Source organism: Penicillium samsonianum (assembly GCF_028829775.1).
Source record: "Penicillium samsonianum strain IBT 33392 chromosome Unknown utg000005l_segment0_segment0, whole genome shotgun sequence".
Classification (NCBI taxonomy): Eukaryota; Fungi; Ascomycota; class Eurotiomycetes; order Eurotiales; family Aspergillaceae; genus Penicillium; species Penicillium samsonianum.
In genome coordinates this window covers 3,490,842-3,505,413 of record NW_026643263.1, presented here as the reverse complement: position 1 = coordinate 3,505,413, position 14,572 = coordinate 3,490,842, and the positions used below count along the sequence as shown (strand labels likewise).

Here is a 14,572-nt window from a genome sequence, read left to right as displayed (position 1 = left end):
GCACTGGAGCTCTTTTCTGTAGAAATTCCAGCCGGACTCGCCCGGCGATAGCAAAAAAGAGAGGTGAATGTGAGTAGAGAGCCGCCTGAGCAAGAGACCGCAAATGCCAAGACCCGCTGACTGATACGCGTTAAGTGGTTGAGCACGCGTCGGAGCAACTTGCACTTCAACAGCAACCATGGACTCCAAGTTGTATCTGGCTGAGAATGTGCTCAATGAGCGGCGCCCTGTATGGTTTTCTCATACCCTTCAGATAAGCAGGAGCTTACCAGAACTAGGTCACATATCGCTTATTGAGCCGCGCGCTCAAAGTGCACGCCAATCGAGCCAAACAGTATGTTCTACGTTCACAACAATGGAAATTGGAATTGGAACTGATACTAATATTCCGTTGCATAGCATCCTTTTTGAATTTCACCTCAATGAGAACGCGAAGAAGTCACAGACCGTCCACGCAACCTACGTCATCTCCGGTATCCAGAAGGCGCCCGAGCCGGCCCCTACGAACGGCCATGCGGACGACGAAGATGAGATGATGGAGAGTAGCCCCTACTTGCCCAGCTCAATGCCGAACCAGGATGCATCCTCGGACTCAATTCGCACTACCTCCATCGTGTTGGCACGTGAGGAAGACCTCGAAGGTACGCAGATATATGGATCTCGGTGATGGACCGATTACTGAATGAGTCGAGCAGATGCGAAATCAACATTCCAGTCGATATCTACAATTCATGTCTACAGTCTTGAGCCTACAGCTCTGCCGGATCTGAATGTGTTGGTTGATGCCAATCGGGAAATTGCGAGTACACACGGGCAGGAGGATCCACTGGAGTGTGGGAAGCAATGGGGTATGATTCAGAATCGGAACGTCAAGGTAGGTCATTAATTACTTCCACAGTTGTGTCGTGATCTAATGTTTATATGTTCCAGCGGAGGACTGGCGCGCGCCCACCGCCACCTGCAGCTCCAACTGTGAAGGCGCCGGCTGCCAAGGCATCGAAGCCTTCGATTGAGTCGACGGTGCCCGCTAAACGGCCGCTGCAAAAAGAAACATCCTCAGCCAAGACGGAAGCTACAAAGTCAGACGAACCGAAGTCTGAGCCAACCTCTGCTGCCAACTCCCAGACATCCTCGAAGCCTTCGGGTAAAGCAGCGGCACCCAAGCAGAAAGGCAATCTTTTCAGCTCTTTCGCCAAGGCGAAGCCAAAGACAAAGGCATCAGCTCCCGCAGAACCGGTTCGTGCAATCACTCGTGCAGCAACTATTTTATTCTTTTTTCTTCGTTACTGATCTTGTTTTACTAACTTTGAATACAGGCCGCAACGAGTGCAGAAGATGGTTAGTTAATCCCACTTGGGTTTTATATATCAGCTAACATTTTCTAGTCGTGCTTGACGATGCATCTGAAGAAGAGGCAGAGGAATTGTTCCCTGATAGCACCGAGAAAGCAGCAGCACCAACCCGGGAAAACAGGAAAGAGCGCGAGGACAGGCTCAAGAAGATGATGGATGATGATGATGATGACGAGGCTGACGGTATGCCCTGGCCCTCAAACACTACTTGAAAAAGAACCAACTAACATGGATCCAGACGAAGAAATGCCCGATGCCAATGAGGAGCCACGGGAGCCCACGCCTGTTGAGCAACCGCCACCATCCAAGCCAGCCGAACTTAAAGAAGAAGTGACTGTGCAGGGTGGGCGGCGGCGAGGCAAGCGGCAAGTCATGAAGAAGAAGACGGTCAAGGACGAAGAAGGATACTTAGGTCCGTGCATCCCGCTGAGGCCCGTTCGTTTGCGGACATATACTAATTTGTTGCAGTTACCCGGGAAGAGGCAACATGGGAGTCTTTCTCCGAGGATGAGCCGGTGCCTAAGAAGAAGCCCGCGGTCAATGTTCCCAAGGCAAAGGCTGGCAAAGGTGCGGGGCAGGGCAATATCATGTCTTTCTTTGGGAAGAAGTGATGTAGTATTATTGAGGTGTCCAATGAATTTCTAAAAGCATAGATATCTAATACCAAAGCATATATCCAGCTCGTTCCCCTCATGTCAAGTATACAAGTATATCAACCCAAAAAGGAAATCCCGCGATGTCGATCTTCTCCGCACTTTATGTGGGGAAGAGTGCCATCGTGTTTAGACCGATGTCACCTCGATGTCGTGGTGTACTTTGTATTCCCCCGAGGGAATTACCTTGAGGTTTCTATACCGTGTAGCTCAAAATCTACTTGTGAAAAGCACGGAAAAATTGAATGCGCGCAGTGGAATGTATCCCTGTCCGGTTGGGATCGACATACACCCCCTCTTATTTACCCCGGCCTTCTTCCCTGTAGCAGTACAAGTCTGTCCCTCAATTTCTTCCGACTGTACACCTGCGCCATGACTCTTCCTGTTGTGCTTGCAGTCGCTCTGCTGAGCCTCCAGGCCGGCGCCCTCCCAGGCAGAGACGACCCAGCCATCTTGCGACGCGCCTGCCCAGACTACACTTCCTATGCATCAACACCGCAGTGAGTGTCTACAATCCCATATAGACGTGCCTAATATCTGCTAAAAGAGGATTTCATGTCACAGCGCTCCCTATAGCGGTGGTCCCTTGAATCTTCCTTTTCAGCGACCTGCGGAAGCATGTCGGACATTCTCATCGCCCGCCGTGGAGAAGGTCATTGACGATATCACATCGCGCCTAGTCGATAAAGATCTGGCTCAGATATTCAGGAATGCATTTCCGAACACCCTAGACACTACAATTCGGTGGCATACAAATGGATCAACATCATCCGGTACCAATGCCAGGCGAGACGGCGCGCAATGGACTGGAGTGCAGACCTTCATCGTGACGGGTGATATCAACGCCGAGTGGCTGCGCGACTCAACAAACCAGCTCACCAACTACCAGACACTGGCTGCTAAGGATAAGAGTCTTTACTCGCTCATCCTAGGTGCTATCAACACCCAATCCGAATTCGTCATCCAGTCGCCCTATTGCAATGCTTTCCAGCCACCGGCTCTCAGCGGTATCAAGCCGGAAGCCAGCACCCAAAAGGATACTGTGCATCCTGTCTATGACAAGTCTTTTGTATTTGAATGCAAGTATGAACTTGACTCTCTGGCCCATTTCCTAAAGCTAGGCACCGAGTTCCACGAGAATACTGGTTCGACCGAGTTCTTAACAGACCGATGGTATAAAGCGGTGCAAACTGTGCTGGAAACCATGGACGCGGAGTCTCAGCCCACATTCAATACTCAGGGCCAGTTCGTCCAGAATCAGTACACGTTCCAGCGAGAGACTACCATTGGCACTGAGACCCTCAGCCTAGCTGGTGTTGGCAACCCGCTAAACAGCGAGACGGGCCTGATTCGCAGCGCATTCCGGCCTAGTGACGATGCCACCATCCTAGGCTTCTTCATTCCACCCAATGCTATGATGTCCGTACAGCTCCAAAAGACGGCGAAAGTCATCAAGGCAGCGGGTGGGCCTGCAAGTCTCGTTGCAGACCTGCAGGAACGCGGTACCAAGCTAGCCAAGGCAGTTCGGGATCACGGCATTGTCCAACACCCCAAATATGGAGATGTCTACGCATTCGAAGTTGACGGGTACGGGTCACGTATTCTCATGGATGATGCCAACATCCCCTCACTGCTGTCGTTGCCCTACCTCGGCTTTGTGGATAAATCAGACCCCGTCTACCAGAATACACGCAAAATGATCACCGACAAGGCATCGAACCCGTACTACCTGGTGGGTCCGCAGTTCCACGGCATCGGTGGCCCACATATCGGTCTTGAGAACGCCTGGCCCATGTCTCTACTTGTCCAAGCTATGACCTCTGACGACGACGCTGAGATCATTGGAAACCTCAACCTTGTTCGTAACTCTAGCTTGCTTGGGCTTGTTCACGAATCTATCAATGTTACCAACATCAAGGACTATACCCGTCCTTGGTTCTCGTGGGCGAACTCGGTCTTCGCGGAGACTGTTCTTAAGATTGCTGCTGAGAGGCCTCACTTGATCTTCGGTATCAATGCGAAATCTTATACTGTCCAATAGGGTTGACAGAGTGTCTGCTTGTGGCTTGGGCTTCTTTGGCGTTTCTTGAAATACCCATGGACCTTAATCCTATCCTTATCTCATTTCTTTATCTTTATTCATTGAAAGGATTCTGGAATGTGCCAGTCTTTTTTTTTTAATTCCTTAGCATTTCAAGTTCGACACTCTTTTCAACAGTCTTGTCAAGAGTAGATTTAATGATCAGTTTTCTACGAAGTAATATCCCATGAGGTATATATGTCTTCTTTGATGCACGGCACCACTTGTGTTGTTGCCCAAGTGGGATGTGGATTAAGCATGTCTCGGAGTAAGGTCCAGATGGCCGAGAGGATCCGAACCGTTCCGCCACTAAAGAGGGTCACAGTCTTTCCAGTGGATGAATTGGTGTATATTCGAGGCTTTTCGCTTTTTCCCCAGGCATTCGTCAATCTAGTCCACCCAGGGTATAGCTCTTACAGCAATCCACAGATGACTCAGGGCTAATGGGCTTAGTGTCCTTAGTGTCACCATATGCATTAGCTTGGCATTAGCTTGATTCTTTTGACCTGCCCAAAGAAAGAAAAGAACTTCAACCTCCCACTGCTCACTATATACAGTACACACGATGGCATATACTCCACTACACTTTTTGTTAACCCTCTCTCGCGAACTCTTGAATACCTTCATCCATTCCGCAGGAGATGACGGACTACTTGCGCGAGCTGATCGACTGTTACTAAAAGGACCTGCCCAATCCAATAATTTTTTACTAATAGTACCGATTACACTAGGGATCATCCTTAACGTCCTAGTAAGCGACTAACAAAGAATCCGTATTCAAAGCAGAGGCTAATGGGTGCCCAGATCCGATATATCACTGGCCATGTCTTAATGTCCATCTTAATCCTTGAAACTGTGGAGAAGCAAGCCAATACACCTGAGGTCGGGGACAAGAAACCAGCTCCCTCCAGTCGCCAACTATTCCGAACCATTGCCGTCCTCTACCGCAAAGGTGGTCTCCGTCTTCTCCTGAGTGGCATCGGTTCCGCCTGTACCTACTGGGCGATGCACTCCTCGGTAGCGAAACTATCGACTATTCTACTTCCCGGACCGGTTGCGTATATCATTGCATCGGTCCTGCTCGCTGAGACCCGTTTCTTCTGGACCGCGCGCACCATCCTTCCCCGCGACCAGCTGCACCTCGTGCCCAATGCCCGCGACCGCCAACGATGGAAAGCCCTGGTGCTTCCCACTTTGGTCTATGCCGTCGTCGAAACGGTCATGATGCATGTGCCGGCTCTATTCGATAGCAGCCTCGCCTCATCGGATGAGGATGTCACGATGGCAGGACTGGCGTACATTGTGAGATCCGACATCCTGATCGCGGGGCTCATGCTCGCTGCCCAGCTGTTTCTCCTCCTTCCTTCTTATATAGTGTTAACCCTGGCCCAGGCCAGTCTTCTGCCGCCCGCCTGCGAGACGCTGGTCTTTACATCGGGACAGCAGCGGGGCAGACGGGTGGGAGAGATCTTTTTGGCGGTCAAACGAGGACCGCTACAAGTACAGGAGGCGATGCAGATGATTGGGGTGGGGCGGTTGCTTTGGTGTCTGGAACTGCATGGAAAGATGTGCTTATCTTTGATTGGGGTTTCTGCTGTGGTGCATTTGGTGGTCTACTGTATGTTGTAGAAGGGAATACCAGCGCCTTAGTTATTCTCCAGTAAGCGAATTAACCGTTTGTTGGTCATCGAATAACCAATCGTACCTCGTAGTTACGATTAACTACATCCATACATACATATGCTTTCTTTCATACTTTAGACTGTCTCTTCTCAAGCGCCTTCCGCCGAGTGCGAATCGCCTTTGTCTCCTCCCTCAGCGCCAATCCCGCCATGATCTCTTCACTTCCGCCACCGACGACATGAACCCGAGCATCACGACTAATCTGCTCAATTCTAGCACCTTTGCCAGCCTTGTTGTAGCCCGCACCTCCCATAATCTGCTGTGCCTCTCGAACACTTTTTTCCAGAGCCCTGGTCGACATGACTTTAAGCAAGGCAGTCATGCCACCAATGTTGACGTCGTCAGAAGGACGGTCTTTGGTAAGCTCGAGGATATTCACAAGCTGTTCCATGAACGCGTAGGCCGGCTCGATCATAAGACCAAATTTGAAGATCTTGGATTGGATTGCCTGCTTCTCAATCAGTGGAGATCCAAATGTCTCGCGTTGAATGGCGTAGTTGTAGGCATCTTCGGCACAGACACGGGCGAGTCGCAAGGATGCACAGGCAAGTGCAAGGCGCTCTGGGTTGAAGTCTGAAGAAAGGATTAGCAGCCGATCAAAGCCCTTGGTAAGGCAACTGGCAACTCACTCGACATGATAAGGGGGAAGCCCTTGTTCTCTTGGCCGATGAGGTTTTTGACAGGGACGCGCACATCTTCAAACTCGATGAAGGTTGAACCTATATGTGTGTTAATTGACAATGTCTTCAAATGGTCATATTGAAAAAGAAGCACTCACCACTAGCATTCACGCCCGAGTTATGCATACGCCTGCGAGTCACACCGGCAGTTGCCAGAGGTATAACAAGCAAGCTGATACCAGACCTGCCAGGACCACCGGTCCTAACAGCAGTAGTGCAATAGTCAGCCCAGATACCATTGGTAATCCATTTCTTCGACCCATTCACAATGTAGTGATTGCCATCCCGCTGAGCCGTAGTCTTGATATTAGCAACATCAGAGCCCGCTGCAAAAAGTAAACAAAGTCAGCAACTCATCTCCATAGGAAGATATGCTTCCATAAAGTAAACATTCACATACCATCCGGTTCGGTAATCCCCAAACAAAACCTAATATCCCCCGTCGCAACACCAGGAAGCCACCTCTTCCTCTGCTCAGCATTCCCAAAACGCGCAACAGGCGGACATCCAATCCCATTACCACCACCAAGCCCCCAAATCACACCAACATATCCAACGCGCGTCAGCTCGTCCGATACAATCAGCGAGCACCAGGTATCCCACTTCTCACGCGGCACATTCCCCGGAAGAGCGAGGCCAGCTGAATCCTCCTCGCTCGTGAGGGGATGAACGATGCTGTAGCCCAGCTTGCAGTGGCGCCGACGCACGGCTTCGGGGACTTGGCCTGCTTCTTCCCACTCTGCAGCGTAGGGGGATATGTATGTGTCAACGTATTCGCGCACCGTGGCGCGCAGGTTGTGGTGCAAGTCTGTATAGTATGGATTGCGGACGTCTAGTTGCGGGAGAAGGGGCTCGCTGTATGGAGCTGTTGCGGGGCGGAGAGTGTCGGCCATTATGAAGTAGTATTTAGTGTTATGAGTAGATGGATAGGTAGCTAGGTACGAAGTAATATGGTTGTATTTGATTATTTGATGATTGGAAGTACACGGTGGTTTTATGCGGGGAAGACCAAGCTCGGTCGCCTGTGAAGAATGTGGGGAGATCTACTTGACCGAGGCCCGCATGCTAATCTTCATTTTGTGCTTCATAAGAGGGGAGTTATGCATTTGTATCGTTATTTGGGTATACGGTATTAGAATCCAGGCTCATTGGTCCTTGTGCTTGTTTCAGACACTTATTTTTGCGTTTCCTCGAATCGGCGAACGGCTTTCTTCATCGCACGCAAATGCTCCTTGACTTCCCGGCAGGTCCACCGCTGCTGCGACTTGGGTTCCAACATGCTTTTGATACATTTCATGAGAGAATCCGCGACTGAGATTCCGTCGTCCAGCACGATCGAGCCATAATCGACCTTGGCGGCGAAATCTGCAGGGAAAATGGTGCGCTCGGACGGATCTTGGCCTGATCCGCGAGTCAGATCACTCAAGACGAATTGTCTCTCCATCTTTGTGTTCAACCGATAAACAGTCTCGAAGAGAATGACCCCAAGCGCGTAAACATCGAGCTTTTCGTCAATCTTGTATTCGTCAAAGTAATCCACCGGCGAGCTCGGGTCACTTGGAGGCGCAGATAGATTGGCTGGAGGACGATAGAATTCGGTTCCAACTACCCGCTGTATATTTGGTCCCTCTCGGTATGGTGTCATGGTGCCCTGTGAGGCCTCGTTGATGTGGGAGATGTCTGCCACAAGACCAAAATCCCCGATGCGAGGACGACAGAACTTGGTGGGAGAACCCTCGCCGGAGCTGCACGCAACACATATGTCTGCTGTGCTGCTCTCTGGTGCACACAGGAAGATATTTGCAGGCTTCAAGTCACGATGCACAATTCCCTTTGAGTGGAGGTACTCAACGCCCGAAACAATGTCCATTACGAGCTTCAGTGAGGGCAGCAGGTGGAAGCAATGGCGCCTGGCGAGTGAACATTCATCATACTTCGGAGCGGTCTGAGGGTTGAGGTACGCGCCGAGCGAAATAGGGTGGAGTGACATTTGGATGTGAAGAATGACCGCGGGGGGTTGCTGACCAGGCCGGCAACGGGGTTGAACTTGGAGTTTAGACTGATCTTGGCTCAGACCATCAGTAAAGATGTCGTCAGTATCCCCGAAAGTGGATGTTTGGCCAACAGACGTGTTTCCGTCGAAGGTACGGGGAATGGATTCAATGTCATCATCTTCCTCGTCCAGTCCCTTTCGTGAACTTTTCTTTGAATGACGAGACGAGGAAGTCGCGTGGCTGTCCCAGCGACGAATGCTCTCGGTGAAGCTATGGTCTTCAGGCAGAGAGCTTGACTGGGACTCTGGATTTGAATTTTCAGAATGTCCGAAGACAATCCCCATGCTTGACTCGTTTGGAGCATCTGGAGAAGGTAAGTTGTTTTGCGACTTGTCATATGCTGCGTGAGAAGGGTGGTATTCGGCTGGAGGCGGGTGCGAGTGATGCGCCTGCTCGACCCATGCCCCATAGTACCGAACAATATTTGTATGCTCAAGGCGGGCAAGCGTTCGAATTTCCTTCATGATAACTTCAAGCTGATTTTGACCACCAAATTGCAGCTGCTCAAGTCGTCTTTGACTGAGGGGAATTTTCTTGACGGCATAGTCTTGTCCGTCAATGTGGTTTGTGACGTGGTACACTTCGCCGAAGGACCCGCGGCCCAAGATCTTGAGTTCCTGGAATTCGACAGAATATCTTGACAGCTGATTGTACGGCGGGGCTGTTGGAGAATTGAAAAAAGAAACCCCTACAGGCGAACTTCCAAATAGGGGAATCGAAGGGTTGGGGAGGTTCATTGGCCCCCGGGGAACGGTTGGAAGGAAATCCACTTTATTAGCAGGAAGCTGTTTCATAAACGATGAATTTGGTTCGGTGTTCCGTCGGAATAGAGTGGGACTCTCCACGTCTTCAACGCTGGATCTCTTTGTCGAAGGCTTTGTGATTAAGGCGAAGTCCTCGCCGGAGCCAATTGCGGGAGAACGTGCGTTGGGTTCATGAAAATTCATCTCTTCGAGGGCAGATATACTAAGTAAGTCGAGGTTATCCCGATAACTCTGCCTACTTGACCCCATTTCCTCTCTGTCAATGCCGTCGGCTAAGATACCGTGAGTCGACAGGAACTGTGATTTGAATTTGTACAGTTTCTTGCCAAGATACTGAGCCTCGGGGCTGTGTCGACTGAACGGCTTATTTGAGCCACGTTGAGCATTGAGAATGTCTGCTGCTCGACTCTGGCAGTAAAATTCCAAGAGGGCGGCTGTCATGATATTTGCATGTTGATCAACATTTACACCGGCCAGATCTTGTGGTACTGCTGATCTATCGCCGAAGGAGATCGAAGAGTCCGCATCTGTAGAATCGGAGTCTTTCGGAACTTGCTTGGTCTTGTCCTTCTTCGGGCTGCGGGATTGATTCTCTGTAGCATGTCGAGGAGTTGATGACCCGGATTCCTGGATTTGACTTGCTTCTGAACCCGAGTCGGAATCTGAGTCCGATGAGATTTCTGCTGCTGAACGAAACATCGACATATTGATGCACTTTTCATTCAAATAGCACACACAAAAGACTTTAATCAGTGCTGTGCCGGTGCCATTGGTGATGAGAGGCGAAGTACACAAATAATTTTAAGAAAAGAAGAAGAGGAAGGAAAAGAAAGACAGGCACACTAGTCCGTATAAACCGTGCTGCCCTCCGGAAACTTGGGCTAATTGATGCCCCGCAGTAAAAGGATGTGAGCTCTTTGAAGGGCAATGACGCAAAACTGAAAGAAGACAGAAATGAACAGGTGTCAGATATCCCCTTGGACGGAGATGCCACGTTGGGATTGAGATCAAAAAGATGTAAACATGTCACAGAAGCCTAGCGGGGCGATGGTTGTCTCAAGCTTCCATCGGGTTCTACTAGAATGTCTCTGGCAGGGCGTGGGGCATGCGGCTCTTGGCAGAAGAATCGAGGTCTCTTAAGTAGAGTCTGATACGGTTCATTCAGGGAAATCCGTAAATAGACTTAATGAAGAAGTAGACAAAGAGTTGGCCTTAAGATCGAGTCATTCGATGCCAAGCCCAGGGAGGCGAGTCATCCGTTTCCGAACCCGTGGACTTGGCGGGCCTCGAGGACATGGATATACGATGAAAGGTTATGCCTATCTATTCAATGTAGCTCTTCTTATGTATACACATATTTTACATAAAAAGTAGCTCTCCTATCCGGCATAAGAAGCCAAAAAAAGAAACATCTAGAGCTAAATATGACCTCCAGAATTTGACCAATCAGATCACCCCAAATCTTTGTTTCAATTTAGCTTATCTTATCGCACGTGACTCCCACGCGTAAACGTCACGTCGAAGGCGCGACAGCGCGACTTTCACAAGGAGTTGTCCGCTCAACACATTCTCAAGTTTAGAAGTCCAAGTCCACTCTCATCCCATATCGTTTCCACCACGCACCACGAAATTGACCGTGACTCCGTGAACCTCAGTCGAGGAGTTGCCGTCATGCCTGAAGCTACCATCCCTCCCCAGAAGCGGGTGCTGGGCGACGCGGCCAATAATTCCAACGGTATCTTGAAAACTGCTAGCAGTCTCAAAAAACGGAAACTCGACAATGAACCATCCGTGCAGTTTACGCCATCCTCGCAGATGGCTCGGCGAAACATTGGCTCAACTCAACCACAGAAAAGTCAATTCGAGGTGGAGGTACTCGAAAAGTTGACCCAGGATATCGGCGACTTGAAGGAGAACAACTCGGAGAAAGACCAGCAATGGGAGCGCCCGCCGCTTGGTGACTTCGATGAAACCAAGGAAAACATCTGTTTCCAACAGATTGACGCGGAAGAAGCAACCCTGATGGGAAAGCCTGCCATTCGGCTTTTCGGTGTTACTGAGGTAAATACATTCGCCATTCGCTTGGGTTTCGTATCTAACAACATTCATAGGCAGGACAATCGGTCTGCCTTCATGTCACTGGCTTTGAACATTACCTCTACATCGCCGCTCCTGTCAGCTTCACCAAAGCGGATTGCGACCCTTACAAACATTTCCTAGAGCAAAAGCTAGGCCAGAGCTTCACTGCAATCTCGTCTGTGCAGCTTACAATGCGCGAGAACATCTACGGATTTCAAGGAAACCAAAAAAGTTATTATATTAAGATTACGGTTACTGAGCCAAAATTGGCCGCTCGATTGCGAAGTGCGTTAGAGACTGGCAGTGGAAGCATGAACTACAAGGGTATGTGGAGCGGCGCAGATGGAATCCTCACATTTGACAGTATTCAATACCTTTTGCGCTTCATGATTGACACTGGGCTGGCTGGAATGGCTTGGGTCGAGGCAATGGCTGGGAAATATCGTCTTCTTGGACAGAGTCAACGATTGTCCAACTGCCAAATCGAAGCTTGTGTGGACTATCACAACATGGTAGCTCATCCACCGAACGGGGAATGGGCCAAAATGGCACCTCTTCGCGTCCTCTCCTTTGATATCGAGTGTGCTGGACGGAAAGGTATCTTCCCGGAGCCTAACATGGACCCCGTCATCCAAATCGCCAACGTTGTTACTCGATACGGAGAGAAGAAACCATTCATCAGAAACGTCTTCGTCCTCGATACATGCAGTTTGATCGTCAATACCCAAATTCTGGAATTTGAAAAGGAGGAGAAGATGCTCGACGCCTGGCGCGATTTCGTGGAAAAGGTGGACCCTGACGTTATTATCGGATACAACATTGCCAACTTCGATTTCCCATATCTACTCGATCGCGCCAAGCACCTGAAATGCACTGGGTTCCCCTATTGGACCAGATTGAAAGGTTTCAAGACAGAGGCCAAAGATGCAAACTTTTCGAGCAAGCAAATGGGCAATCGAGACACAAAAGCGACGAATACAAACGGCAGAATTCAACTTGATCTTCTCCAATTGGTTCAGAGAGATCACCAGCTGAGAAGTTACACCCTTAATTCCGTATCCTACGAGTTTTTGAAGGAGCAAAAGGAAGACGTTCACCACACGATGATTACTGAGTTGTTTAACGGTACTCCGGATTCGAGACGACGACTCGCAGTGTACTGTCTGAAAGATGCATATCTGCCACAACGATTAATGGACAAATTGATGTGCCTGGTCAACTATACAGAGATGGCAAGAGTCACGGGTGTGCCGTTTAATTTCCTCTTATCTCGAGGACAACAAGTCAAGTTCATCAGTCAACTGTTCCGGAAAGCCCGAGAGCAGCAACTCGTTATTCCCAACTCCAAGCCCCAGGACGAACAGGATTACGAAGGTGCCACTGTCATCGAGCCGAAGCGAGGATACTATGGCGTGCCCGTTGCAACCCTCGATTTCGCATCACTGTACCCCTCAATCATTCAAGCACACAACCTCTGCTACACGACCTTGCTCAACAAGAGCAGTATCGAGAAATTGAACCTGAAGAAGGATGACGATTACATTGTCACTCCAAATGGAGACATGTTTTGCACAGCCAAAGTTCGCAAAGGCCTTTTGTCACAGATTCTCGAAGAGCTGTTGTCGGCAAGAAAGCGCGCCAAAAAGGAGTTGGCCACCGAGACCGATTCTTTCAAAAAGGCTGTGCTGAACGGTCGTCAACTCGCTTTGAAGATCAGCGCAAACAGTGTCTACGGTCTGACAGGCGCCACAGTGGGTAAACTGCCTTGTCTTCCCATTGCCAGTAGTACGACGAGTTACGGCCGTCAGATGATTGAGAAGACAAAGCAAGAGGTAGAAGCACGATACACCATCGCCAACGGTTATTCCCATGATGCTGAAGTCATCTACGGTGATACCGATTCCGTCATGGTCAAATTCGGCGTCACCGAACTGGCAGATGCGATGAAGCTTGGCCAAGAAGCAGCAGACTTTGTTTCTTCCAAGTTCATCGCGCCCATCAAGCTTGAATTCGAGAAAGTGTACTTCCCTTATCTTTTGATCAACAAGAAACGATACGCTGGACTGTATTGGACGAACCCCGACAAACATGACAAGATGGACACGAAGGGTATTGAGACCGTCCGACGTGATAACTGCCTGATGGTTCAAAATGTCATTGAAACTGTCCTGAACAAAATTCTGATTGACCGAGATCTTGATGGTGCGCAAGAGTAAGCTGAGACACCTTTCAAACCAAGCTAGCAAGAAACTAACACAATATCTAGCTACGTCAAAGCCACCATTTCAGATCTACTCCAAAATAAGATCGATATGTCGAAACTAGTCATCACAAAAGCACTGTCGAAACGCAAAGAGGACTACGCAGGCAAACAGGCACACGTCGAACTTGCTGAGCGCATGCACAAGCGTGACGCAGGTTCTGCGCCAACACTTGGTGATCGTGTGGCCTATGTCATGATCAAGGGTTCCAATGATTCCAAGGGCTATGAACGAGCAGAAGATCCCATCTTCGTCCTGGAAAACAACATTCCCATTGACACTAAGTACTACCTCGATAATCAGCTTACAAACCCACTCAACCGTATCTTCGAACCCATCTTGGGTGAGAAGAAGGCCGGCCAGTTGCTCACTGGTGAGCACACACGGTCTATCACCAAAGCGGCATCAAACGTGGGCGGACTGATGAAGTTCGCCAAGAAAACCCAGACCTGCATGGGCTGCAAGAAGCCCCTTTCCAGCAAGGACGAGATGGAGGGTGCCGTCTGCTCGAACTGCCGTCCCCGCCTCGGTGAACTTTACACAAAAACCCTCACCAAGGCCTCTGATCTAGAGGTCCGATTTGGGCGCCTGTGGACTCAGTGCCAGCGGTGCCAAGGTAGTCTTCACTGTGAGGTCATCTGCTCATCCCGTGACTGTCCGATTTTCTACATGCGCATGAAAGCAAAGAAAGATGTGGAAGATTCACAGAAAGACCTGTCCCGATTCGACTTTGACGCTGGTGCTTGGTAATGAGAGAGCATTTTACATTGTATGACTTTTTTCCCCCCTTGGATAGCTGGCTTTTTTGGTTGTATGGGTTAGGTCTTGAGCATGGATGGATGGCGTTGAAGCTTGAAAATAATGTACAATGAGATTGAAATAATAACAAGAAGCCGTGGTCACCTTCAAGTGGCTCGCTTCTTTTTGCATCTTTTCCAAGATCTTTGGTATACTACTTTTAGTTTC

At 49.6% G+C, this 14,572-nt stretch overlaps 6 protein-coding genes across 6 annotated transcripts; 4 read left to right on the top strand and 2 right to left on the bottom strand.

Moving 5' to 3' along the window:
* Positions 1–178: 178 nt before the first annotated feature.
* Positions 179–1,963, top strand: N7471_010226 (uncharacterized protein; the record flags this gene model as incomplete). The annotated part of the gene is made up of 9 exons (XM_057282945.1): positions 179–229; positions 279–334; positions 400–641; positions 696–874; positions 931–1,236; positions 1,317–1,338; positions 1,386–1,535; positions 1,591–1,764; positions 1,821–1,963. The coding sequence occupies 9 exons, from the start codon at positions 179–181 to the stop codon at positions 1,961–1,963; spliced, it is 1,323 nt and encodes a 440-aa protein (XP_057133828.1).
* A 414-nt stretch (positions 1,964–2,377) lies between these two features.
* On the top strand, positions 2,378–4,046 carry N7471_010225 (glycoside hydrolase family 125 protein; the record flags this gene model as incomplete). The annotated part of the gene is made up of 2 exons (XM_057282944.1): positions 2,378–2,505; positions 2,570–4,046. 2 exons carry the CDS (start codon positions 2,378–2,380, stop codon positions 4,044–4,046), a joined length of 1,605 nt encoding a protein of 534 aa, XP_057133827.1.
* Positions 4,047–4,650: 604 nt separating this feature from the next.
* N7471_010224 (uncharacterized protein) lies at positions 4,651–5,714 on the top strand (the record flags this gene model as incomplete). Its single annotated transcript, XM_057282943.1, has 2 exons — positions 4,651–4,836; positions 4,890–5,714. The coding sequence occupies 2 exons, from the start codon at positions 4,651–4,653 to the stop codon at positions 5,712–5,714; spliced, it is 1,011 nt and encodes a 336-aa protein (XP_057133826.1).
* Positions 5,715–5,835: 121 nt separating this feature from the next.
* Positions 5,836–7,341, bottom strand: N7471_010223 (acyl-CoA dehydrogenase family protein; the record flags this gene model as incomplete). The annotated part of the gene is made up of 4 exons (XM_057282942.1): positions 5,836–6,341; positions 6,398–6,487; positions 6,547–6,774; positions 6,849–7,341. 4 exons carry the CDS (start codon positions 7,339–7,341, stop codon positions 5,836–5,838), a joined length of 1,317 nt encoding a protein of 438 aa, XP_057133825.1.
* A 281-nt stretch (positions 7,342–7,622) lies between these two features.
* Positions 7,623–9,965, bottom strand: N7471_010222 (putative protein kinase; the record flags this gene model as incomplete). Its single annotated transcript, XM_057282941.1, has 1 exon — positions 7,623–9,965. The coding sequence occupies one exon, from the start codon at positions 9,963–9,965 to the stop codon at positions 7,623–7,625; it is 2,343 nt and encodes a 780-aa protein (XP_057133824.1).
* Positions 9,966–10,937: 972 nt separating this feature from the next.
* On the top strand, positions 10,938–14,356 carry N7471_010221 (DNA-directed DNA polymerase delta POL3; the record flags this gene model as incomplete). The annotated part of the gene is made up of 3 exons (XM_057282940.1): positions 10,938–11,327; positions 11,378–13,557; positions 13,612–14,356. The coding sequence occupies 3 exons, from the start codon at positions 10,938–10,940 to the stop codon at positions 14,354–14,356; spliced, it is 3,315 nt and encodes a 1,104-aa protein (XP_057133823.1).
* Positions 14,357–14,572: the final 216 nt, after the last annotated feature.